The sequence below is a fragment of the Schistocerca americana genome, chromosome 1 (assembly GCF_021461395.2).
Source record: "Schistocerca americana isolate TAMUIC-IGC-003095 chromosome 1, iqSchAmer2.1, whole genome shotgun sequence".
Taxonomy (NCBI): domain Eukaryota; kingdom Metazoa; phylum Arthropoda; class Insecta; order Orthoptera; family Acrididae; genus Schistocerca; species Schistocerca americana.
In genome coordinates, this window is record NC_060119.1 from 61,476,892 (window position 1) to 61,504,451 (window position 27,560).

The following is a 27,560-nucleotide window of genomic DNA, read 5'->3' on the forward strand; positions in this document are numbered from 1 at the left end:
AGGGACCTCATGCCTCCGAGAGTCATCGGCGTTTTTTCGTAGACCTTAACGTTAGTTCCAGCGTTCTCTAAATCCTCTCTTAGGAAGCCCTGCCATTACAGGTGCGAAATGGCAGGGACATCCGTCGTGATGGTACCACACTGATCGCCTTATGTCCAGTAGGATGTCTTCCAGTAACTGAGACAGCAGCATATCTTAGGAACTCGAGATACTTGAGAAATTTAGATTCCCATTAACAAAACGGGGACTAATGACACAGGTCTAGACAAACACGCACCAAACGTTGACAGACGAACAGCGTTGTTTTTATCCATTTCTTTGAGTCATCGTGGATTTTCAGTTGACGATTAGTGCATATTGCGAAGATTGACTTGTCAACAATTTGTAAACGATGCTTCTACCTGAAAAATAATTTTCGCAGATACGTAGCATCAGCTTACACTTTTTGTAGATAACTTTCGGAGAAGTATAACCAATTTTGGATGAAATGAGGGGGATACAGTGTTCTCAGAACACTCGTTTGATGATATCCATCGTAGTTGTGAGATACCTCTTAGTGACATTTGCGTTGTGGGTTACTTCTTTCATCAGCTGTTCTTCTTTTTCTGTGACTCATTTTCCTCTCCACACTTCCAGTGTAGAACTGTTTTTACAATATTTGTAAAGGCAGACCTTGAATTCTTGGCACGATCTGGATACTCTTCAACATACAACCTTACAGGTGCTGTAATATCCTGGTGACATTCACCATAAACGAATTTCACTTTTTCGACTGTCGTGTACATTGTGAATGTCTCAGTAACTTTACGGGGAAGTTACCTGACTGCTACAGCAGCATAACACAGACCGATAGTCTTCAAGTGCAAGGGTAAATAAAACCATACCTGACTAAGGTGTTTGTTCCATTAGTTATAATAGGGCAGATATTTATGACACCTCTTCTCCTGACGGTGGGACAGTGGTTTGCGGTACTGTTATCTTGGTACTATTTGGTCGAGTCCCACACATGTTATGTCGCTGAAATTCCCTTCGAAGTTTTTTTCAAATGCCACAGGAAAAGTGTGTAGTCCCATTAGAAAGAACAAAGTCGGTGTCATAATTCGGCAACTAGAAACAATAAAAATTACTTGCGAAATTCAGGAAATTCGCCATATTGCCCTCTATAACTCGAGGTATTCGTTCATTACGGAGTATTTAGGGTCGCCTGACTCCGCTGCCTCGCCTTGTATAACAACCTGTCGTGCTGTTTTGCAAGACCCGCACGTGAGTGAGACGTGTATCAAATTCGTGCTCCTTATTAATTCCTCTGCGCAAATATCTGAATGATTCCCCATCTTAGTTCTTAAAACACACGACATACTGCCATTTAAAATATTATGACATATCTGGATTATTACTGATGCATCGGTGTACTGTACGTGCAATACTGACATGTGTAGAATGACATGTAGTTTGCCGAGCTAAACTGTTTACTCAGCAAGAATCTCAATCATGTTACAAACGTAAAAAAACTTCCTTGATGTCAACTGTTGCCCTTAGCTGGTGTACGTGAAGAGATTTTATGGTAACAGCCGAGCATTTCATAAGCTGCAATACGCCAATCAATAATCAAGAAAGAATATTGAAACTGCAGAGGTTTCCAAAATGGTTCTTGTATCTCATCATCGTCGCAGTATGAAATCAGAAAACGATGTTATGACGTTGTCATCGATACAGTATTTTGGGAACCACTGCTTTTTACTGAATATTCAGTTTCCTTTCTCCTCACGATATAATCTCTGAAACTTGAGCGGTTTCTTATTCAAGGAAACAAAATTGTACATCTTATATACATACCTCTTCCGATAAAGCACTGTTTCTGTCCACTACGAGAGTTCTCGCCTCAATAGTTTTCAGGAATTCTAAAAGTTCAGTTGAAGTCGTTCCGTTATATCCCAAAGTTTTGGCGTACCGTATTGCCCTGTCGCTTGGGTTTTTGGAGAATGCCCAAGGGTTTAACGCCGACCCGCTCATTGCTATAGCGTTCTTGAACAGTCCTGGCCAAAAGCGGAGACATACGATAAGTTTTAGCGATCACGAATACCATAACTTTATTGTAAAGTTTACAGCCAAATATAATATCGTAATTTAAAACGTACATGTGACTTTATTGATCTATATTACATTATTTGTAAATTAAAATACAACGTAAAGTATACGAAGATAGACATTTCCAACTGGAGCTCATTACACAACAAAATTCTTTTGGGTTTGTGACCTCTTCCTAACTGCAAAAACTGTAACCAGAGTTTCTATTAATGTTAGAGTCAGCATTCATTGGGTTGACATTAATTATTCGTTGATGTGTTACCTAATCAGAAAATGATTATACAGTGTGAAGTATTTCCTTCCAGAAGATATGGGAATGTCTACAGACACTCAGCTTAGGGTGTTCTGCTAAAAATTTCGTTACATAAGTATTCGTCGTATCATGCTTAACCTAGTGTAGATTTATGAGGAAGACGCCGTGACGTGATATTTAAAGCAAGATTCGGGAATTCTGTGAATTTCAGAGAATATCTCGTGTGAGTGCTACAATCCTTGCTTAAACTAGTGCTCCACCTGTTTTCAGATCCGCACTGAGGAAAGGTGAAAGTATTAAGTTACGTCCTTCCTTAATTTCAATGATTACACGAATGTTTGTATTCATATCTCTGCAATAACACAACGACATAGTTTTACCTAATGTTAGTGCAAACACGAATACTCAATCTATGATGTAAATGGTTTGGCCAGTGCTGCTCACGGAAACAAGAAGATAACGGAAGAGTACTCCACCTTCACTCACTGGAGCTGCTAGCTCATTTAATTTTAATAGGAATGTTCCCAAGGTTTCAGGACATCGTGACCATTCTTCCATGCTCATCACTTCAGTGTCCATTTTTGGTAGAATGTCGTCAGTAAACCAACGGATCGCTGGCAATAAAGCGTCACCTTTTGAGAGGCAACTAGTGGCCAAGGAATGCTACTTGTGCTATACAGGTCCAAAACGATATAATCTAATGCTATAGTCTTTGTGGAGAACTCGCGATCATTGGGTGGAGAGTGAAGGACGTCTAGCTGCGTTTGGAAACACTGCAGCCCAGATTTCGATTCTGCAGAGATTCATTCTGGTCTCCTGAAATAACACTACAAAAACTGACTGTGAGATAATTTGGCATTTCAGTCAACCCCTTTATACAAGGTCTGGGGCGCTAGACAGAGATGGGACGCTGGAGAATAACACCCGTCACTCCACCACACTACAATATGTGCTCAAACGTACTTGGACACCTATTAGTGGACACTAATATGGGGTTGAACTCTTCTGGGGAGAACGTCAACGAGTTGTCTTAATATATTTCAGGAAGTCACTGATTTAGTTTTAATAATGCAGTTGTACTGTACTACATACAACCTTCAGAATATATTGCATTAATAAAGTATAAAAAATCATGTAAACTGTATTCCTGTCTGTTCTTGATTCATGGAATGGCGTGGTTGCCAAAGACAGAAATAGTTATTTGCAGATTTTCAATATTGTCGGTTAAAAAGACGGCAGATTAGATTAACGCAACACAGTTGGATTACCTTTGCTCATGGGAGACAGGAGGTGGTACTGAACGGACGCGCTTCCGGCACTTCCACCGAGTATGGTAACCCGCTGTGGGTCGCCGCCGAACACCGCTATGTTCCTTTGCACCCAGCGAAGGGCCTCTACTTGGTCCTTGAGACCCATGTTTCCAGGGACGACTTCATCACCAGTGCTTAAGAAACCTACGAAAAGAGTACATCGTTTTCATCGCACATTGTAACATATTTAGTTACTCATACCTCGAATTCATGAGTGCGTAATATATGGTTAGTGAAAGTTATCAATTATTTAAGGTTTATTTTGCCTTCATCAAACTGAACTGTGTTATTAAGAACTAATATATCCACATACCTGTGTGAAACGAAAATATTGCAACAGACTGTGTTTATATCTGTTGGTGGATCTTATGTTGCATGATGTGATGAGAGCCGTAAGCACTTCTCTAACATGAATCAAGTAATTTTTAATATTTCATAAGTACATTCATTGTGACACATGTTGCCAAACATAGATATATTAACGTGTGATTCATATTTTGTACAAGCTATTGCCTGCAGGTGCACTTACTTATCAGTAGTTTTGTTATGACGAGCAATGGTGAGCAAGTAAGCTGTTGCACGTGCAACAACGTCAGCTGCCCTCACATGTCTGCCTGTTCGCGTAAGCATAGCTGGTGGCGCATGCTGCCCGCTCACCCCAGTGCACGATCATGTGGCACGTGCAGCGTCACTTGTGACCGCTTCCAAGGGGTGCGCGTACAGAGGAGCGTGGGTAGGACTGGGCATCTACGTATTGTGCTATTGAAGGAGCCATACAATATACAATGTGTACATTATGTAACTTAAAAACAGATGTCCCCTCCGTACTTCGCCGTCTTAGGGGTCGATTTTTTTTACGTTCTAAAATAACCTGTGTTCTTCTTCAGGTTTCAGGCTATCTCCATGCCAAATTTCATCGAGATCGGTCCAGTGGTGTAGTCATGAAAATGTAACAGACAGATCTAGTTTTGGTTTTGTAAAACTTCAAATAACTATATCTTTCTTTCTATGATTCAGTTTTGATGAAGTAAAACTTGCATGTTACCCCAATCTACGCACGAGTTTCCTGTGTAACTTTGGAGATTAGCGTGTTCAAACAGGCAGACAAGACAGTTTTAGATAAATCTTTAAATCATGATATCTTTTTTCGGATTAGATTTTGATGAAATAAAGCCTATATGGTGCCCCAGGCTATGCTTAAATTTCCTCATAAAAATTCGCCTAATAGTTTCGGCGATTAGCGTGTTCAGTCAAACAGACGACACAACAATTTTAGATAAAATTTTAAATCACGATATCTTTTGTTCGTGGTCCGATCTGGATTAAATAGGACTTATACGTTGCCCCAACCTAAGTTCAAGTTACCTGTAAAAACCCCGTGAAAATTAGTGTAGTACTTTCAGGGATTAGGGTGTTCAAACAGACTGACCGACACTACGGTGTTACAGTTTTACTACCGCTATAGATTGAGTGTAATGTATAGCAGAGTAATGAGAGTAATTACTATGCTAGAAATAAATATAGCTTTAATTTTCATTGTGAGGATGATAGTAAGACAGATACATATACAGGGCGTTTGGGGAGGAAAGGTCAATATTTTAAACCGTGAAAGTATAAGCAATTCTGAACAAAAAATTTTATATGAACATAGGTCCGCTCATGCTTCGTTAGGGAGGTATGGGTATTGAAAGGAACTTTAATTCTATAAAATTGAAGTGCACAACGTGAACGTATACGCAATACAAGTGGACCGTAACGTGATTTTCTTGCAAACACTGCACGGGTACACGCCATGTTTACTCTATGCAACCTACCACACATTATGGTCACGTGACGTACGTAGTACAATCACTCCGTTGTTTGCGCAGTTGTGCCGTTAAGTCGCATTGTGTAGTGTATCGGCGACGGGTCCGTTAGCTGTGTAATGTATGATGTTAACTGTGTTCGTACAAGTGCTGCTAACAATGCCACATGTCTACAGTAATGAGTAATACGCAGATACGGTGTATGTTTATAGCTTCTGCAACGTTAGTGCTACCGCTGCAAGAGAAGACCGCTGTAAGAGAAGAATACCACAAGCCCTTTCTGACTCGACTATTACCTGATCACAGGGTGTTTACCAAAGTGTTTATCACTTTCCGTCCAACACGCTCTCTTCCAAGTAGACATTTTTCGTCCGAGCGCTCACGTCAACAAACTTTGCAAGAACAGGAAGAAATTATCGTAAGTGTTGAGCGAAATCCCAGTACGAGCATACGAAGAATGTCCCTGCTTATGAATGTTCCACAGACACGTGTACGGGAAACAATACATGCGGAAAACCTGTATCCATCTCGCATACAGCGTCTCCAAAATCTCCGCGTTGGCGACAATGCCCAACGACTTCAATTCTGTCACTGGGTAATTGAGAATAGTCATTTGCTTCCATACATACTATTCTCTGACGAAGCACAGTTTTCACTACATGGAATAAAAAACACCTCAATAATCATCTGTGGTTACTGGAAAATACACACGCTTCAGTGGATAGCAATTCAAGATGGCGAAAATGGCCAAAAATCCACAAATTTGCAGAAAAAAGTTTTTTTGAAATAAGCAAGAACTTACAGCTCCGATCGGGAAATCTTAAATTAGAAAGTTGTAGGGCTTTAAAAAAAAAACCATCGCTTTCCTTTCTGTAAGAGTCGATGTTTTCTTACGTTTCGAAATAGATCGAAAAAACCCTTACAAGTCGGTTTCGCTATAACCTGATAACATACACGTTCCCATACTTTCTATTTACTGTACGTATACTCCACAGTAAGTCAAAAACTAATTGTTTGAAAAATTAAAAAAAAAAATATTGTTGCTCGAGATACATCGAACTTTCTTTTTTAAAAAAGGCGCTCTGGATATTTGGATAGATCTTCTCAGCCGATGGCCGTACACTAATGGTATTAGGCTTATTTTCTTCGCAAAGGGTTGTGCTACCATCCTATCAAAAATTTTTACGATTTTATTAATTGCAAGGAGCAAAAAATTAGTTCCAAACACTTGCGCTTTTGTTGCGTGTGTTTTTTTAAGCTAACTATTTCAATTTTTATTTTATCAAAAGAATTCTTAATAAAAGCAATTCCTGCCGTTTAATCACGGCACAGTGTTTTTCTACGACGTTCGGGAACCGACATAACTTCCATTTTTTAAAATAATGTACTGGAAGTAATTAACGCTTAACTGTGATGATGGAGGTTAAAATTGAGAATTTCTATATTCTTGCTTCTTTTAACATACTTTTTTTAAAAATGTGGAAGAGGAAGAACAAGAAAATGTATCAGAAGACTATCCAGCAAGGTAAAGAAGGATTTCATCCGATAAATAATTTTATCGTATAGAACACTTGTGTAATGTTTGTATACATATTTTACAGACAATTGTATTATTAAATATTTGCCTAAATAAATAAAGTTCCTTAAGTGTATGCTGATAGCCATGGCTCCGCAATATCCTTTCTTTCAGAACTGTTAGTTCTGCAAGGTTCGCAGGTGGGCTTCTGTAAAGGTTGGAAGGTAGGAGACGAGGTACTGGCAGAAGTAAAGCTGTGAGGACGGGGCGCGAGTAGTGCTTGGGTAGCTCTGATGGTCAGTCTGCCTTCGGCAGGGCAACAGAGCGGACGCGTACGTGTTGACTTCGTGCGGCGCGCGAGCTCGCCTTGTTTACTTTCTGACGGCCGTTGCTTAAGTGCCGGCTTACCTTGTACGGTCCATGGCGAACCGTTACCGTAAATCAACACTCCGATTTACTTTCTGCAACGATTATGCCCGACCCAAAGCACTTGAGGTGGAGCGTTTTCTGCGAGAGGAAGTGAAGATCCCGGCGACCGATATTATCGGCATACATTTGTCCATCGTGAGTAGCACGGTCTATGTGAAAATCATTAACGACGCGGCGTGCGAACGCATACTACGTGAGACCAAACAGGGGTTACGCTTCTGTCACGCTGATGACAATGTGGGGGAGGTAACCGTCGACCACGCAGGCTTAGGTATGCGAACGATACGCATTTTCGAATTGCCATTCGAACTTCCAGCTGAGGAAGTCGTCGCGGCACTACGCCCATACGGCACAGTCCACGGCCACACTGCGGAGAAGTGGTCACAGTTTCGGACGTATCCTGTCCTAAACGGGGTCCGACAGGTCACCATAGATCTCCGAAGCCACGTCCCGTCCTACTTACAGATCGGCGGATGCCGTGCCATAATTATATACGATGGCCAGCCTCGGACCTGTTCCGGGTGCGGCAAAGAAGGCCACCTTAGATCCGAATGCCTACAACGGCGTATTACGCAACTTCCCGCTGCCGAAAAACCACCCACGTCGCAACCTACAGTGCTACCGGTGACCTATGCCGCTGCTCTGGCTTCTCCTACCACTTTGCAACGTCGCCCGGTCACCACAAACGACGCCACCAACGAGCCCGACCAGACACCGACGGAGAGCCTCTCGGACGACCCGCCGCCTCGGCCGGCCTTTGACGCCGCTCCGAAGATGCCGACGCAACCAGACGCTGACCCTGATCTTGGAAACACGATGGAGATCGACTCGCTCATCGTTCCTACAGCGGCCTTTCTGCCAGAACGACGCGACTCCCTTCCGTCGTCGGACACGGAGGGTCGCACAAGGAAACAACGTTCCCCGAAACGTCGGAAGCGAAGACGTCGCACCGTTTCCGGCCAAGAGGAGACGTTACAAGTCGAGGAGGACGTACCCGTCGACCAGCACGAGGCCTCAGAACCCGCTACTGCTGACGAAGACGTAATGAGCGCGGAGACATCTATCGGTGTGCCTGCGCCCCGTGCTGACGCTGAACTACATCATGAACGTCTCACAGGCGACACTACACCACGCACAATTACGACATCTTCTGCAGACAAAATGGACGATACACCAGTTTTCGCTTCCACGGCGTGGCACGAGGAGGAGGTCACGGAGCAGGAGCCGTTACGGGACCCTCGCCGTCACGGCCGCTCCACTAATCATACTCTCCCCAGACTCCCCTGCGGGCCAGCGGGATAACGTTCCGCTGCGACGCCCACACCCTTGCGCGGACGGCGGAGTGGACCAGCCTCCAGCAATCCGACACCAGGCCTACCGGATAGCAACCATCAACACCAACAACATCCGTTCCAGGGTGAAAATCCGCCTTATGCAGGAGATGTTCTGGGCTTCGGATATTGATTTCGCCCTTCTGCAGGAAGTTCACTTGGCTAGTCTCCCGAATATCAATGGCTATACCGCCCATGCCTCCGCGAGTGATCCTATGGGCCGCGGGGTGGCCATCTACGTCCGCCACGGGATTTCTGTGACCGATGTCGCCTTCCTTCCATCAGCTCGGGGCATGGCACTCACTGCCATGGGGACACGCATCATTAATGTCTACGCTCCCTCAGGCACCGACCGACGGCATGAAAGAGCCCAGTTTTATTTCGAGGAAATCGCTCCCCTGTTTTTAGGGCGTTATGACCATTGCCTACTAGGAGGTGACTTTAACAGCGTTCTGCATCCTAAAGATCAGATTCCCCACTACACTACATGCCAGGAGCTTCGTATAGTGGTGCGAGACCTCCTGCTTCACGATACCTGGGAAGTACAACACGGCGACCTTTCTGGCCATACCTTTCTTACAAGTCATTCCGCAAGCCGACTAGACAGGATATATGTCTCACAAACTCTTAGATCTGCGATACGGGGCGCCGAACGCTGGCCGCTGGCCTTTTCCGACCATTGCGCTTACATCTGTACGGTCCTCCTTCCGCCGCAATCAGTATGGCGCAGCCGTGCGCCATGGAAACTCAATACCTCACACTTGCATGACCTGGCGTGTTGCCAACAAGTCACTGAAACGTGGACAGCCTGCGAACGACGCCTTCCCCGCTACCACTCGACATTGACATGGTGGTTGGACTGCGCCAAGCCGGCGATCCGGAGGACACAGATGAGATACGGGAAGGACATGGCCGACTGACATCGCACCACTGTTGACTTCTATTACGCGATTCTCCGAGATCTGGATGCTCAACCGCCAACCCCGGACAACCAGTTGGAACGGCAAAGAACGAAGGCGAAGATAATTGCGCTGGCACGCCGGAAATTGCAAGGGGTCGTGATACGGACGCGGCGCCACGATCACGCGGATTTAGAAATTCCATCCATGTATGATATAGTGTCCGACAAACGAAGGCGTTGTCGGCAGATCATCAGCACTCTGACCACGCCTCATGGAACGCAGGTGACCACTCAGAATGACATCGTCCGCGCATTCGTCGAGCACTACCGTCGTACTTATAGTGATGACGACGCTGAAACTGCAGCAGACGACTCCATTTTGAATTACGTCACGCGTACCCCCCCCCCCCCCCCCCCCCCACACGGAGGCGGATGCTTTGACAGTGGCGGTCACGCTAGACGAAGTCAACAACGCAATCGCCAAGGGTGCAGTCAACAGATCGCCCGGCATTGACGGCTTACCGATTGAGTTTTACCGTACCTTTCGGGACCTCATGGCCCCACGGTGGACGACTATGTATCAAGAACTGATAACATCTGACCAAGCAGTCCCACCCGCCTTTGCTGAGGGCATCATTATACCAGTCCACAAACCAGCCCGTGGTTCGATGGTCACGAGTTGCAGACCGCTCACCCTCCTGAATGCCGATTACAAGATTTTCGCGCGCTTACTGGCAATGCGGCTCCGAACTACACTCCCTCATATCCTCTCGCCAGAACAAACGACGCCTGGCGGACAGATTAACATACAGACTGCCACAGGGGAATGCCGCGACTTAATTGCGCTAGCGGCGGCCTGCAGGCTCCGGGCGGCGGTCGTCGCTATAGACTTCGACAGCGCCTTCGATAAAGTGCGTCATCGTTTCCTGTTTTCGGTGGCAGCCCGAATGGGCATCCCACCTCCGTTTCTCGACGTCATCCGGCGTCTTTACGACAGTGCCAGTTCACGTGTCCAAGTCAATGGACGTATAGCAGGGCCGGTACCTATCTGCCGTTCGATACGGCAGGGGTGCCCCCTCTCTACCCTCCTGTATGCTATTGCCCTTGAGCCCCTTATTGGGGGCTTGACGACCAAGCTCTCTGGCCTCACCCTACGCCAACACACTTTTCGCTGTCGGGCATATGCTGATGACCTCCTCCTCCTCATTCGCTCCGGCTCTGAGATTCGGGATGTCCTCGAATTGATTACCCGTTATGGGGCTGCCGCTGGCAGTGCCATGAATGTCGCCAAATCTTCTGCAATGCACATTGGACGAGGCCTCCAGGAGGGTGAAGTGGCACCACTGCCGCTTGTGCGGACTTTCCGGTAGCTGGGCATTACCTTTACCCCCACGGTCACACGCACGGCGGCAACGAATTTCCGTCGCCTGTTACACGTCATCCGCAACGACGTCCGCCAGAACCTCTTGCGCCGCCAGGACACACTTCAACGGGTTGCGTTTATTAATCTTATGTGGCATCAAAATTGGTTCACATCGCGCAAGTTCTCCCTCTGCCAACTGCAATTGGGCGCAACCTTCAGGCGGCTTTTGGCTATTATCTCACGGCTGGTTCAATGTTTAAAGTCCGTTATGAGACACTTACCCTGCCCCCACGGTATGGTGGCGTCGGGCTCGTCAATGTCCGTATGCGAGCTGCAGCCTTGTACATGAGTACCATGAGAAAACAGTGGATGGGCCAGGGTACATTTCTAACACGCAGCTTGCTTGAGGTCCTCCTACCTGCTTCCACCTCACCACCAGTGTCTGTCGGCCATATCGTGCCGCATTTGTCCCATATTTCGACCTTTTTCGTCGACTACAATTACATACATACCAGTCTCCCAGATACACGCCCACCTAGGACTAAGGATTTTTACAGCCTGTTGCTGCGCTGTGCTCCCCGGAATGTGATGGAGACCAAACACCCCTCCATCCAGTGGCCCATAGTGTGGACTACCGTCCACCAGCCCTTTCTCCCTACGAACGTCCGGGCACTGTGGTATCACATAGTCAACAGGAAATTTGCCACGAAGCAGCGCCTGCACAACATTGGCTTGTCAGAATCCCCTCTTTGTCTCCTTTGCCAGCAACTGGACACTGATGAACACCGTCTGACATGCGCCTCATCGCAAGATGTATGGCGCTTCGTGCAGCAAATCATTGCCTGCTATCTCCGGGTGCCACCAGACACAGTCGAGCCTCGAATGTTTCTATACCCGGAGGACCGACATTTTCCCGCCGCCAAATGTCATGCTATTACGTGGGTCAAAGGGTGGGCGGTCGCTTATCTCTTTAATGAGGGACCTAAATCCCGCCTCGACTTCTGGACCTATTTACGAACAGCCCATGCAGCTCTCGAAAACACGCCACGTTACCGAACATTATTTGTTAACTATCTTCGAGCGGTCTTTGTTAGACCTCCACTGAGTTGGGAGGTGCCTGGCACAGAGGGCACCCACCCCTCCTCCCCCGGCGGTGTCTGAGTTTCAACCGCCTACGATCTATTCTACTTCTGACCTCCGCGGATGGGAGAGCGCGTCGCAGATTGCGCGGATTTTATTTCTTTTTGCTTTTCCTTTTTCCTTTCTTTTTCTTTACCTAGAATTTATATTTCTTTTCTCTTTCGCATATGTGTTCCCATAATTTCTTGCTATTAGTGAATATTACAAAAACACATGCAAATAAATAACTAACAACGCCTTCCACTATTGTTGATTCCTGTTTCTCCCACTCCCCTAAGTACCACAGGCTCGGTGGTGGTGAGAGGGACACTGTGGCCAGGCCTCAGGTTTCGACCCCTGCCCACTTTGCCCCCCGAGCCCCCACCGGTCCAAAAAAAAAAAAAAGAGATGGTAGAGCACTTGCCCGCGAAAGGCGTAAGCCTCGGTCCGGAGCACAGTTTTAATCTGCCAGGAAGTTTCAGTGTTTATTTATTTTTTACCAAAAATAATTGACTGAAGTAATGATGTAAGTGTTAAAGAAACCAGCAACAAGTATAACGCAAGTATCATTAATGAGCAAAAACATTTACGGTGTTCCATGAAAACATTGTTGTAATAACACAAAATTAAATAAAAATTAAATATTTCCAGGACTATTTTGATTGTACACCGAAAGTGACTGTAACATTCATGCTTGGATCGTCTAGGCACCCTGGAGTAAGCATAAAAGAATTTTTGTAAGTGGTTCAGAATCCGAGAGTATGTGACCGCGGCCGTTTAGCATGTTTCCACAGCGAGCGCCCCCTCTCCCCTCCCCCCCCCCCCCTTCCGCCGCTTGCCCCGGCCCCAGATGAAGCAAAAATATTCAAATGTTTGTGAAATCTTATGGGACTTAACTGCTAAGGTCATCAGTCCCTAATCTTACACGCTACCTAACCTAAATTATCCTAAGGACAAACACACACACCCATGCCCGAGGGAGGACTCGAACCTCCGCCGGGTCTAGCCGCACAGTCCATGACTGCAGCGCCTTAGACAGCTCGGCCCAGATGAAGCACTCCGCGCTTGTACACTTCACTCTACTACTCAAATACTTAAGCGCCCACTGCTTCGCTCACGTTTGTGTAGTAGTTACATCAAAAATAGTTTTATAAGCATAGATTAGGCCTCCTGAAAAATTGATGTATTAATGGGCCATTTCTTTTTCTATGCAATTCTGACAAATTTGTCGTGCTGACTGTTAAATAACCTCCTTTCACTTAGTTCACAAGTTGCAACTCCTTATAAACTTTTCAAGCTAATTAAGGCTTCTAAAGCACGGTCTACTCCAAAAAGCGATTCTAGTACCTAAAATCCAAGGTTTATGTTAATCATGCCTCTCTCGTTCTTGTGGTTATATTTTCGTAGACACTTTCATCCCTAACACTTTCTTTACGTCTAGCTGAGAATTGAAATACCAGTTTGCGTGGGTTTAGCTTTTCTTAATATAAATAAATATTTTCTTAAGAATTGCCATCCACTATTTCACCCCATTGGGGGTTGAATTTCTAAAAACAATGAAACATGTACTTTTTTATTTCAAACAGAGACGGCAAATATAAATTTTGATAGATTTACCTTTGAAAAGGCTTTCATAAGGAAAAATTTCATAAAATTTTTCATTCCGTATTTCAGGTAGTTGAATTCCTAAAAACACTGAAAGACGTATTTTTATATTTCTAGCCTAGAAGTCAAATATCAATTTTCATAGGTATAGCTTTAAAAGTGCTTTAATAGTTCTTTAATAATTTATTAAAAAAATTCACCACTATTTTACCCCCTTAGAGGTTGAATTTCCAGAAATTCTGAAACAAGTGTTTTTTTTTGACAGAAAAAAATACTAATTTTCGTAGACCTAGTCTCTAAATTGTCTTAATAGCGTCATATTTTTAAAAAGACTTTCATCCCCTTTTTCACCGCCTTAGGAGTGGAATTTCCAAAATTTCTTCTTAAGAGGAGTTGGAACGCCCTATCCCGACAATGTTAACTGTAATGACTTGGTTTCCCTGTATTTCAGGAACTGCTGTAGCCATTGACATGAAACTTTAGAAGGACGTTAAACTGTATGTTCTGAGTCTACTGAACTAGAATTATTGCATTTCAGCCACTGGTTTCGGAAACACAATTTTTTAATTGCACAGTTAAAATTTTGGGTACTTTTTTGTACGTTATCCCAAATAATTTTATTTATATATAACTTTAGGTTCTTATTTTAGTTCAGCAGACTCAGGATATGGATGTTATTACTCCCTGAAAATTTGAATACTGGAGGTGGTTTCTGAGATTTAGTGAAAAATTCAACAGGAAGTGTAAATTTTCAGGAACGGCTTATAAAGTTTCAAAAGACTGTAACTCACTTAATATATGTTTAATTTTTTATTTTTAGTCACTCAGATGCACCCTGCACCACACTGTATACATCCTCTGGTCTTTTTCCAAGTTTTTTCTTCTTTTCTTCTTTCTGGACTCTTCAGTGGCTAACTGTGCTGCATACTTTGCTTTCTCAATGCGAACCTTGTCCATCCGTTCAAGTTCTCTGATGCAGTTTGTTCCAGGGTTAATTCCCATATGCTGTAGCACTTTCAGTCTACCAATGTTGCCATCATTAAAAGCAATAACAGCATTACTGACCCCGCCCCCCCTCCCACTTTAACGTCTTCATTCCAACAAAAACGATTAATGGTAAGCGGATCCATAGGGTTTATAAGATTATCGAACGACTCATTGGAATTTTGAGTCTGACCATGCAGACACTTCAGTAATTCAGGATTTGCCAGCTCTCCGTAAATAGGTTTTATGATATCCATGACTGCTGCTGGGATGGAATGTTTATGGCTGTATGAACTGTTTCAGTACTGGGCATTGCGGTAATTGCACCATGAATCAGGTCGCTGAGGGCAAATGTGGTGTACTGGTTTTCATCAGTTGACTGTTTGTGGAAGAAGGTAGCCCATACCGACTGCTTCATTTTCAACAGATCCTCAGTATTATTTCTAATGGCCATCCCGTAATACTGCTGTAGTTCATCAATCATTTTGTCTGTCAGCCTGCCTCTTATGGTTTTACCATCAGAAAGTTTCTTGCCTGTCAAACTTTGTTTCAACTTCCTCAATCTGGTGCCTGTCCCTCTCTGGACATGACCAACACATTCCAGTTTTGTAATAATCTTCTCAGCACAAGGCTGAGCTGCTACTACATTGTTATATACTTTTGAGTCTCCATCACCTAAGAACTTAGTGTAACACACTCCCATTTCGTTCACAGATCGACTAAAAATTTCAATAGCTGCAGAGGCCTCCGTACCACCATTTCTGTCACAGATATGCTCTTCTTCATTCTCTGATTTACACTTATAACAATGTTTGGTTAAAATCTGGAAATTTATTACCTTTCCAGTATCTACACTGGTCACCGTAGCAACTGTAGCTGTGCCTGTGCCAAGTGCCATCGAAAGCTACTGGTATGTCAGTCATTCCATTATTTATTTCAACAGCTTCGTTTGCAGCACCCCTCATTGAGTCATAAGCAACAGATTCCACAGCAGTTCCAATAAATCCTGCATACTTGTCGATTTTACAAGGTGGGAATGGAATATTCATCACGGCACACTTTGTTTCTGCTACAGTGCGTCCTTTGCCAATAGCTCTCAATCCATAAAACAACCTAACATTTACTTCAAAATAATTATCTTTTCAATTATCAGAATTTCAAAATGAGTGAGTATATTTACAACTGGCACAATTAAAGATAAGTTTCCTCGCTAGTCCATTTGATACCTTACTATCTTCATGTAAACTAAGTGGCCCTCCACACATTTTACAACGCACACATTCACCTAACCTATCATTTACATCACTTTCGTTTTGAGAAAACTGTATATCACAACGTTTTATTTTAATCTTCGGAGCACTAATGGGTGTTTCTCTAGATACTGACGAGTTTGCCTGTTTATCATTGTCTGTAACTTCACACGCCACATGTTGAAAAAAATGTTTCCCTTTATTCGAAAATCTATTACCATGAAATCCACGTTTCTTAAAAACACTTCGTTTCGGCGTCCTACTTTACATTTTGAGAGATTTACCAATCTACTCGTCACTTTTCCTTGGGAAAACATTAGCACTTCAACATACAACGCGTGTTTATACTATGAAACGACACGATACTGTTTTTCGCAGTGCTACCAATACAAACAAATAGTTTAAGCTTATTAACACAGTAATCCACAGCCTTCTATATAAAAAATTACCGATTTTATTAGATCTTGAAGTAATGCACATAAAATTTTAATCTTTTCAACCGGTGTACATTATATTTAAAAAAATAAATTAAAGTACTTCCCATGTATATATCATTTTATTCGGAAAATTGCAAATTTTATAATGAGATAAAAATCCAAAAACATGAATCAAAAATTTTTTTCTGTTCTAAGTCCCCTTAAACGGAGCCTACAGTATAAGATCAACATCCTTTGCAAGTTTCAGGTTTCCGTCCTTAGCGGTTTCTGCTGGGCGATGACGAGACAGTCAGTTCGCACGTTGTCTTTTACACATAGGCATTACTAATACTAAAAATCAATTAAACATATTCTAGAATTCTTTTTTGAAAATATATTCAGTATTAAACTCCGTCAAGCGCATCGCTGTAAAATGGAAACTGCATCCAATACATTTTTTAAAGAGAATTTATGTCTGCCCCGGAAGGTCTCAGAAAAATATTTTTTTAAAGAAATTTCGTGGAAGATTTTCCGCAGTTTGTTTCTTTATAAGCTATTCTCTGAAAGCAGTTGCAGTTGCAGTTGCAGGCGCCACGCGTCGTTGTTTGGGTGTGTGGGATAAATTTTGCACTCACTTTAGTCACCTTCAAAACATTCTGGAGAATGCCTTGAACACTTTTTTTTAGAGATGATGCTCCATTGCAACATTTCACACAACAACGTTGACACACAACGGTCGCACGTTCAGTAGCCGATACAGCCTGCTCACAACTGACTGGCGGAATGCACATCTGTTGCTGCAGTCGTTAGTTCAAACTGCCATCGAAGTTACTACGCTGACGTCGCTTATATGTCAGGACAAAAAATCAGCTTCGGAACTTTCTGGACGGAACCTCTCCGCGGTACCTCGAGCGGTGCGGAAATGTGACGCCGTTGATGATAATCTGCCTGTCAGATGATGTGCAGACAGGCGGCAGGTGTTGTACAAGCAGATTAGTCTCTCCGTTCCTTTCATTTCACATTCATATAAATAAGAAACTACACTGCACTGGCATGTTGAACAATCGACTCTTCATAAGAATTCGCGAGAAGGCAACAGCAAACCACATACTGTAGACTTAGACTTTGTATTAAAGCACAATAAGGTGAGATGCTTGCACTAAACTAACTCTCACCGGTTGAAAGCACGACTGACTTTGACAGTGGTAAGGGCAGAATAAGATATGAAGCGGCTTCATGGCACTCAGAAGTCCAAATATACATAAACAGTTGACATAACAGTTTAAGTAAGCTGTAAAATATTTACCGAAAATTCCGAGGCGATAATTGAAGGTCACGAAAATGACGCCGCTGTCCACGAAATAGTACGGCACGCCGCTGGTTCCAGAAGACGACGTGAAGCAACCGCCGTGGATCCACACCACAACAGCCTTCAGAGTTTCATTCTGCGGAGCCTGCAAATCAGTACGCAGTTGATACAATTAAACATACAAAGGGAGGAACGAAACACTTTTTCCCAACAATATTCCTTCTAAATTCCTAATACGAACAAAATTTTTGATTAAAATGGAAAGAATAGGTAATAGCCGCCTTAGGATCGTACGATACTTACGCCAGGTCCGTACACGTTGATGAACAGGCAGTCTTCAAAGCCGGTCGCGTACTTGGAGTACTGCGTGCACGCCCAAGAGGCTGCCAGCGTGTCCAGGACACCGGACCACGCCGCTTTCCTCACTGGTGGCTGTCGACGTGACGATACAGTTCGTTAATACAGGTTATCGTTTCAACAAGACGCAGAGATTTGTCTGTTTAAGGTACGTGATGTGGGTTACTGGTGATGGGTTACTAACGGTAGTGGAAATCGAAGTGGCCAGATACGATAAGGATCTGAGGTTCGAGAGTGAGTCAATAAATAAGTCGCTAACTGGGACAGAGACATTAGAGTAACGCGACCAACCTGAAATTTATTTTGTTTTTCAAGAAACTGCCCATGTAACCATAACACAAGCGATTCAGAGCCTGCAGCATAGAATTTTTGTCAAGGCGTCAACGTCTAACCGTGCGGGATAAAAGAACTTTATTTGGTTTCCTAAATTGCTGCAGTCCACAAGTGCGATGTTTCCTTGGGGGGGGGGGGGGGGGGGAGTAGCGAAATACGTCTACACTTTTTGTTTGTGATTTTTTCCTTGCCGATAACCAGTTGTCCGTGAAATAAAGTTGGAAAATTTATGGGACGAATTCCGCGAACAGTCCCTCGGCTCACAAAATTCGTGTTGTCCTAGTCGGATGCACATTTAAGGGACACCTGTCATTTTGATCTGACTGGAGATCATTGAACATTGGCCGTGCTATACTGTGAAATGGCTACCTTCCATGCGACACGTGCTGCAACCTTCTAGATATACAGGGTGCTCCATTGTTAGTGACCGCGCCAAATATCTCACGGAATAAGCATCAAACGAAAAAACTACAAAGGACGAAACTTGTCTAGCTTGAAGGGGGAAACCAGACAGCGCTATGGTTGGCCCGCTAGATGGCGCTGCCATAAGTCAAACAGATATCAACTGCGTTTTTTAAAATAGGAACCAACATTTTTTATTGCATATTCGTCTAGTACGTAAAGAAATATGAATGTTTTAGTTAGACCACTTTTTTCGCTTTGTGACAGATGACGCTGTAATGGTCACAAACATATGGCTCCCTATTTTAGACGAACAGTTGGTAACAGGTAGGTTTTCTAAATTAAAATACAGAACGTAGGTACGTTTGAACATTTTATTTCGGTTTTCCAATGTTATACATGTACCTTTGTGAACTTATCATTTCTGAGAACGCATCCTGTTACAGCATGATTACCTGTAAATACCACATTAATGCAATAAATGCTCAAAATGATGTCCGTCAACATCAATGCATTTGGCAATACGTGTAACGACATTCCTCTCATCAGCGAGTTGTTCGCCTTCCGTAATGTTCGCACATGCATTGACAATGCGCTGACGCATGTTGTCAGGCGTTGTCGGTGGATCACGATAGCAAATATCCTTCAACTTTCCCCACAGAAAGAAATCCGTGGACGTCAGATCCAGTGCACGTGCGGGTCATGAAATATGCTATTCAATACCGCGAGCTATGTGCCGGACATCCATCACGTTCGAAGTGCATCGCCATTCTATCACGCAGTGAAACATCTTGTAGTAACATCGGTAGAACATTACGTAGGAAATCAGCATACATTGCACCATTTAGATTGCCATCGATAAAATAGGGGCCAGTTATCCTTCCTCCCATAATGCCGCACCATACATTAATCCGCCAAGGTCGCTTATGTTCCACTTGTAGCAGCCATCGTGGATTTTCCGTTGCCCAATAGCGCTTATTACGCCGGTTTACGTTACCGCTGTTGGTGAATGTCGCTTCGTCGCTAAATAGAACGCGTGCAAAAAATCTGTCATCGTCCCGTAATGTCTCTTGCGCCCAGTGGCAGAACTGTACACGACGTTCAAAGTCGTCGCCATGCAATTCCTGGTGCATAGAAATATGGTACGGGTGCAGTCGATGTTGATGTAGCATTCTGAACACCGAGGTTTCTGAGATTCCCGATTCTCGCGCAGTTTGTCTGCTAATGATGTGCCGATTAGCCGCGACAGCAGCTAAAACACCTACTTGGGCATCATCATTTGATGCAGGTCGTGGCTGACGTTTCACATGTGCCTGAACACTTCCTGTTTCCTTAAATAACGTAACTATCCGTCGAACGGTCCGCACGCTTGGATGATGTCGTCCAGGATACCGAGCAGCATTCATAGCATACGCCCGTTGGGCATTTTGATCACAATAGCCATACGTCAACACGATATAGAGCATTTCCGCAATTGGTAAACGGTTCATTTTAACACGGGTAATGTATCACGAAGCAAATACCGTCCGCACTGGCGGAATGTTACGTGATACCACTTACTTATACGTTTGTGACTATTACAGCAAGAGCTATGACAAAGCGAAAAAAGTGTTCCAAGTAAAACATTCATATTTCTTTACGTACTACACGAATATGTAATAAAAAGTGGGGGTTCCTATTTAAAAAACGCAGTTGATATCCGTTTGACCTATGGCAGCCCCATCTCGCGGCCCAACCATAGCGCCATCTGGTTTCCCCCTTCAAGCTAGGCAAGTTTCGTACTGTGTAGTTTTTTCGTTTGATGCTTATTTCGTGAGATATTTCGCACAGTCGCTATCAGTGTACCTCCCTGTATACAGGGCGAAATTTAAAACTATATGCCGTATTCTGGAGTTTGCGGCTTATTTATTGACTCACCCTCATACTTCTGCGGTCTGTACATATGTACGTAATTCACGAGCGTCGCCAGGGTTCTTATTTCAAACATTGACACGACACACTGCATCTATGGTTAGTCTGTTTACTGTTAATACAGACAGCATTGTGTGGCAAGGATTTCTGACAGGTCTTCAGAGTTGGACCTCTGAACTTATTTTGTTGAGCAACAAAATGTGGTCATTTTTACCTAGGTTTTTCGTGATTTCCTTTGACCATTTCATACAGGTGGAGATATGGTTTCGTCTAGACGGCGAACATTATTGTCCCCTGATCTAGCGTTCTGGGGACTTCCGTAATTACCAAGACATTGAAAGCATGCTACTTAATAACCTTTCCTCCTGATTCTTTTTTCGTTGTCGCAACCCCACAGCTAGCGGATTTCAATACCATTCTAAAATAATACACTGTTTATACTACAGTGTGATAAACACACTGTAAAGGTGTTGGAAAATGTGCAATGAGATGACAAAAGTCACGGAATAGCAATACGCACATACAGATTGCGGTAGTATCGCGTACAAGGTACACTATGTGATGAAAAGTATCCGCACACCCCCAAAAACATACGTTCTACATCTACATCTACATCTATACTCCGCGAGCCACCTTACGGTGTGTGGCGGAGGGTACTTATTGTACCACTATCTGATCCCCCCTTCCCTGTTCCATTCACGAATTGTGCGTGGGAAGAACGACTGCTTGTACGTCTCCGTATTTGCTCTAATTTCTCGGATCTTTTCGTTGTGATCATTACGCGAGATACATGTGGGCGGTAGTAATATGTTGCCCATCTCTTCCCGGAATGTGCTCTCTCGTAATTTCGATAATAAACCTCTCCGTATTGCGTAACGCCTTTCTTGAAGTGTCCGCCACTGGAGCTTGTTCAGCATCTCCGTAACGCTCTCGCGCTGACTAAATGTCCCCATGACGAATCGCGCTGCTTTTCGCTGGATCATGTCTATCTCTTCTATTAATCCAACCTGGTAAGGGTCCCATACTGATGAGCAATACTCAAGAATCGGACGAACAAGCGTTTTGTAAGCTACTTCTTTCGTCGATGAGTCACATTTTCTTAGAATTCTTCCTATGAATCTCAACCTGGCGCCTGCTTTTCCCACTATTTGTTTTATGTGATCATTCCACTTCAGATCGCTCCGGATAGTAACTCCTAAGTATTTTACGGTCGTTACCGCTTCCAATGATTTACCACCTATGGCATAATCGTACTGGAATGGATTTCTGCCCCTATGTATGCGCATTATATTACATTTATCTACGTTTAGGGAAAGCTGCCAGCTGTCGCACCATGCATTAATCCTCTGCAGGTCCTCCTGGAGTACGTACGAGTCTTCTGATGTTGCTACTTTCTTGTAGACAACCGTGTCATCTGAAAATAGCCTCACGGAGCTACCGATGTTGTCAATTAAGTCATTTATGTATATTGTAAACAATAAAGGTCCTATCACGCTTCCCTGCGGTACTCCCGAAATTACCTCTACATCTGCAGATTTTGAACCGTTAAGAATGACATGTTGTGTTCTTTCTTCTAGGAAATCCTGAATCCAATCACAAACCTGGTCCGATATTCCGTAAGCTCGTATTTTTTTCACTAAACGTAAGTGCGGAACCGTATCAAATGCCTTCCTGAAGTCCAGGAATACGGCATCAATCTGCTCGCCAGTGTCTACGGCACTGTGAATTTCTTGGGCAAATAGGGCGAGCTGAGTTTCACATGATCTCTGTTTGCGGAATCCATGTTGGTTATGATGAAGGAGATTTGTATTATCTAAGAACGTCATAATACGAGAACACAAAACATGTTCCATTATTCTACAACAGACTGACGTAAGCGAAATAGGCCTATAATTATTCGCATCTGATTTATGACCCTTCTTGAAAATGGGGACGACCTGCGCTTTCTTCCAGTCGCTAGGTACTTTACGTTCTTCCAGCGATCTACGATAAATTGCTGATAGAAAGGGGGCAAGTTCTTTAGCATAATCACTGTAGAATCTTAAGGGTATCTCGTCTGGTCCGGATGCTTTTCCGCTACTAAGTGATAGCAGTTGTTTTTCAATTCCGATATCGTCTATTTCAATATTTTCCATTTTGGCGTCCGTGCGACGGCTGAAGTCAGGGACCGTGTTACGATTTTCCGCAGTGAAACAGTTTCGGAACACTGAATTCAGTATTTATGCCTTTCTTCGGTCGTCCTCTGTTTCGGTGCCATCGTGGTCAACGAGTGACTGAATAGGGGATTTAGATCCGCTTACAGATTTTACATATGACCAAAACTTTTTAGGGTTCTTGTTTAGATTGTTTGCCAATGTTTTATGTTCGAATTCGTTGAATGCTTCTCTCATTGCTCTGTTTACGCTCTTTTTCGCTTCGTTCAGCTTTTCCTTATCAGCTATCATTCGACTACTCTTAAACCTATGATGAAGCTTTCTTTGTTTCCGTAGTACCTTTCGTACATGATTGTTATACCACGGTGGATCTTTCCCCTCGCTTTGGACCTTAGTCGGTACGAACTTATCTAAGGCGTACTGGACGATGTTTCTGAATTTTTTCCATTTTTGTTCCACATCCTCTTCCTCAGAAATGAACGTTTGATGGTGGTCACTCAGATATTCTGCGATTTGTGCCCTATCACTCTTGTTAAGCAAATATATTTTCCTTCCTTTCTTGGCATTTCTTATTACACTTGTAGTCATTGATGCAACCACTGACTTATGATCACTGATACCCTCTTCTACATTCACGGAGTCGAAAAGTTCCGGTCTATTTGTTGCTATGAGGTCTAAAACGTTAGCTTCACGAGTTGGTTCTCTAACTATCTGCTCGAAGTAATTCTCGGACAAGGCAGTCAGGATAATGTCACAAGAGTCTCTGTCCCTGGCTCCAGTTCTGATTGTGTGACTATCCCATTCTATACCTGGTAGATTGAAGTCTCCCCCTATTACAATAGTATGATCACGAAACTTCTTCACGACGTTCTGCAGGTTCTCTCTGAGGCGCTCAACTACTACGGTTGCTGATGCAGGTGGTCTATAGAAGCATCCGACTATCATATCTGACCCACCTTTGATACTTAACTTAACCCAGATTATTTCACATTCGCATTCGCTAATAACTTCACTGGATATTATTGAATTCTTTACTGCTATAAATACTCCTCCACCATTGGCGTTTATCCTATCCTTGCGGTATATATTCCATTCTGTGTCTAGGATTTCGTTACTGTTCACTTCCGGTTTTAACCAACTTTCCGTTCCTAATACTATATGCGCACTATTTCCTTCAATAAGAGATACTAATTCAGGAACCTTGCCCTGGATACTCCTGCAGTTTACCAATATTACGTTGACTTTTCCTGTTTTTGGTCTCTGAGGACGGACGTTCTTTATCAACGATGATAATGTCCTCTCTGGTAAGCCGTCAGGTATTTTATCGTTTCGCCCAAGGGGGGGGGTCCCTCTAACCTAAAAAAACCCCCGTGTGCACGCCACACGTACTCTGCTACCCTAGTAGCTGCTTCCGGTGTGCATTATGCTGCCACCTGCTACCAGGTACTCCATATCAGCGACCTCAGTAGTCATTAGACCTAGTCGGAGAGTAGAATGGGGCGCTCCACGGAACTCACGGACTTCTATCGTGATTGGGTGTCACTTGTGTCATACGTCTGTACGCGAGATTTCCACACTCCTAAACATCCCTAGGTCCACTGTTTCCGATGTGATAGTGAAGTGGAAACGTGAAGGTGAACCGTGACGGAATGTCACGGGTCGTTCTCTACGTTCCCTCATTGTCTGTAGGGCGTTGCTTTTGAAATTCCCGCTTCGCGCTCTGCTGTTTTCTTACCCTAGCCAGAGGGCGCTGTGACGTTGCTGCGGCCGGCAGCCTGCCGTGTTTGCGAGAGGGCGTCGGTCTGGAGGAGGGACTCTGGTTGCGGACGTCTGGGAGCGAACAGGAGGCCGCGCCGTTCTGTTGTTGTTTGGCGCGTCTCGCGTCAGACGTGATGCATCGTTAAGACCGTGATAGCCGCCAACGTTACTGTCTTGGTCGCAGATGGATCAAAGAGGATGAGGCCTGTTTGCCCATTGAAACTCCTATCCAACTGATGTCGTCGGACTTAAAGTAAGACGTTTTGACCATTATTTTGAGTAACTGGCAAGCAACTGGGGATTCCGGAGTCTACAGTAATGCGGAGAAGATTATTTGTTTCGTCGGTGTGTAAATGACTGAACAAGGAGCAGTTTATTCACCTTATGCTCGTTTTCTGCGTGTGCGGTTCGCGAGTCTAAACTTGACTCTCGCCTTGTCTGTTGATTTTGAGCGCATCGTCAAATACTGGATCCAAGGAGCGACTTTCAGTTAATTAGCTGGATCCTTCCTTTTCCTCGTCACGACGCGTGTTAAATGGCAAAGTAGAACTGTAGACCTTAACTTGCTACCTCATTTGCGTGGCTTCAATAACAGAGCCTAACCTGTTAACTAATTAAGGCTTGTGGTAAACAAAGGTATTTAAGTATGTTGTTTTAAAATATCATCTGAAATGTGTCAATGATGTATGTTGTGCTAGTTGATTGTGGGATATGAACGGATGTGCTGGCACGTCTGCCGTGTAAGGCAATTCTGCTAGTTTTGATTACTTTCTGACGAGGCTCCTTGCTCGACGCTTGTATTTAAATACCCCGCTAACCTGGGTAGCGTATGTTCTGGCTATTTTAAATTAATCACTGCAACTCAGTTTGTCGGCCGTCAAAAGCCGTGTGTGTGTTATTTATTCCTTTATTCTAGTTAATCTATAAGCATGCTATTCTTAATTTGTTTCTCTAGGTAGCCATTAAGTTGCCATTTTTGGAGTGTTTAGATGGATTGCTGTTCCTTTGAGTATAGATTTGTCAATTTCCAATTTATTGTTTTTCCACGAGTATTTAATTGTGCTTATGCGCGTATATGTATATATATATGGGTGGAATCTAAATTTTTTATTACTATTGAGCTGTACTTAATGTCACAGTGTAAAGAATGGAACTTATTGGAGGTTAACTGTCGCCGTAAGGTGTTGTAGACGGTGCACTTTCCTGATATTCATCTTGGTGTTCTAGTCGATGTGTAAACTTGCTAATTATTTACTCTTTACATGGAGTGTGCTTGCCTTGATGTTATAAGTGACTGTTTCATAACCAGTTTTTTTTAATGCGCCTACGCGCATGTTTATATTTATGGAAACTTTAACTAAAGTGCAGAAAACTGAATCAGCTGTTTATTATTGTTCAAGTGTAACAGGCGACTTTTTTTGGTCTGTTATTAAGTGTCACAATAAATACAAATTGCAGTGAAGCGATGCGCTATTTCAGTTGTTCCCGCGATTTACTATTCAAATATTGGCGGGAAGTGCGTGTCCCAGAAGGGAGACGTACAGCACAAAAGCGTACAGGCCGATCTTGTCTGTTGACTGACAGAGACCGCCAACAGTTGAGGAGGGTCGTAATATGTAGTAGGCAGATATCTGTCCAGACCATCACACAGGAATTCCAAACTGCGTCAGTATCCACTGCAAGTCCTATGACAGTTAGTGGGATGAACCCGCTATTATGAACTATTATGTGTTTTTAGCCTGGCAACTTATTAATTAGTAATAATAATATATAAGAATACATAGTATAAAAAATGAAGACCGCTTACAATGATAAACATTATAAGGACTATTATTGAGAACAATTGTTCATACAGCATATAAATACATGCCATTATTTCTTTAAATGACGTCCCAGAACATGGTGTTCCCACTGTATAGCGTCACTTCTAGGCGGGACTGTTGAGGATGGAGGAAGGTGAGGTCATCTCCACATACAGGCCGCTATGGGGTGAGGAACGGTGTAGATGGAAAAACTCACACTTGATTTTAGATTAGATTAGATTTACTTTCATTCCAATTGATCCGTAGTGAGGAGGTCCTCCAGGATGTAGAACATGTCAGAAAAACAACAACACATGACAAATATTTACAACGCAAACAAATAAGGTAATGTACCATTCCACAGGTCCCAAGTGGCATAGTCGTCATTTTTTAATGAATGCTATATGAAAAAATCATTTTACAAATAGTAATGCACTGAATTTAAAATAAAAGAGTTTTTTATTTATTTATAAGGTAATAAACGTGTAATACAACTACTAAATACTTATTTACAATGAACACATTACTGCATTGATCTGGTGCAGAAGTTAGATTGTACTCTCTCTCTCTCACACACACACACACACACACACTTATTTACAATGAATGCATTACTGCATTGAAATTGTGCAGAAGTTATATTGTACTTATTATATATATATATCAGTTGGTTCTACTGAGAAATTCATCAATGGAGTAGAAGGAGTTGGCAACCAAAAATCATTTAGGCTTCTCTTAAACTGAATTTCATTGATTGTTAAGCTTTTTATGGCTGCTGGCAAGTTATAGGAAATGTGCGTTCCTGAATAATGCACACCTTTTTGTACAAGACTAAGTGACTTTAAATCCTTGTGAAGATTATTTTTATTTTTTGTATTGATTCCATGAATTGAGCTGTTGGTTTGAAAAAGTTATATATTTTTAATGACAAATTTCATTAAGGAATAAATATATTAGTATCCCTAGTTCCCGAAACAGGCTTCTGCAAGATGTTCTTGAGTTCACACCACATATAACTCTTACCCATGGTTTTGTGCCCAGAAAACTTTAGCCTGGCTTCATGAATTACCCCAAAAAATAATCCCATATGACATTATGGAATGAAAATAAGCATAGTAAAAAAAGTAAGGGCCCTAAAATGGAACCTTGTGGGACCCCACATGTA

General features: G+C 43.2%; 1 protein-coding gene across 1 annotated transcript in view; it reads right to left on the reverse strand.

Moving 5' to 3' along the window:
- The window catches only part of LOC124621762 (esterase FE4-like), a 76,755-nt gene that overhangs the window by 36,663 nt on the left and 12,532 nt on the right, over positions 1-27,560 (reverse strand). Inside the window, exons 3-6 of the mRNA XM_047147181.1 lie at positions 17,983-18,111; positions 17,677-17,824; positions 3,610-3,795; positions 1,837-2,036 (exon numbers count right to left, since the gene is read on the reverse strand). Of these exons, the coding sequence (XP_047003137.1) occupies positions 1,837-2,036; positions 3,610-3,795; positions 17,677-17,824; positions 17,983-18,111 (663 nt within the window). The remainder of the gene's footprint in view (positions 1-1,836; positions 2,037-3,609; positions 3,796-17,676; positions 17,825-17,982; positions 18,112-27,560) is intronic.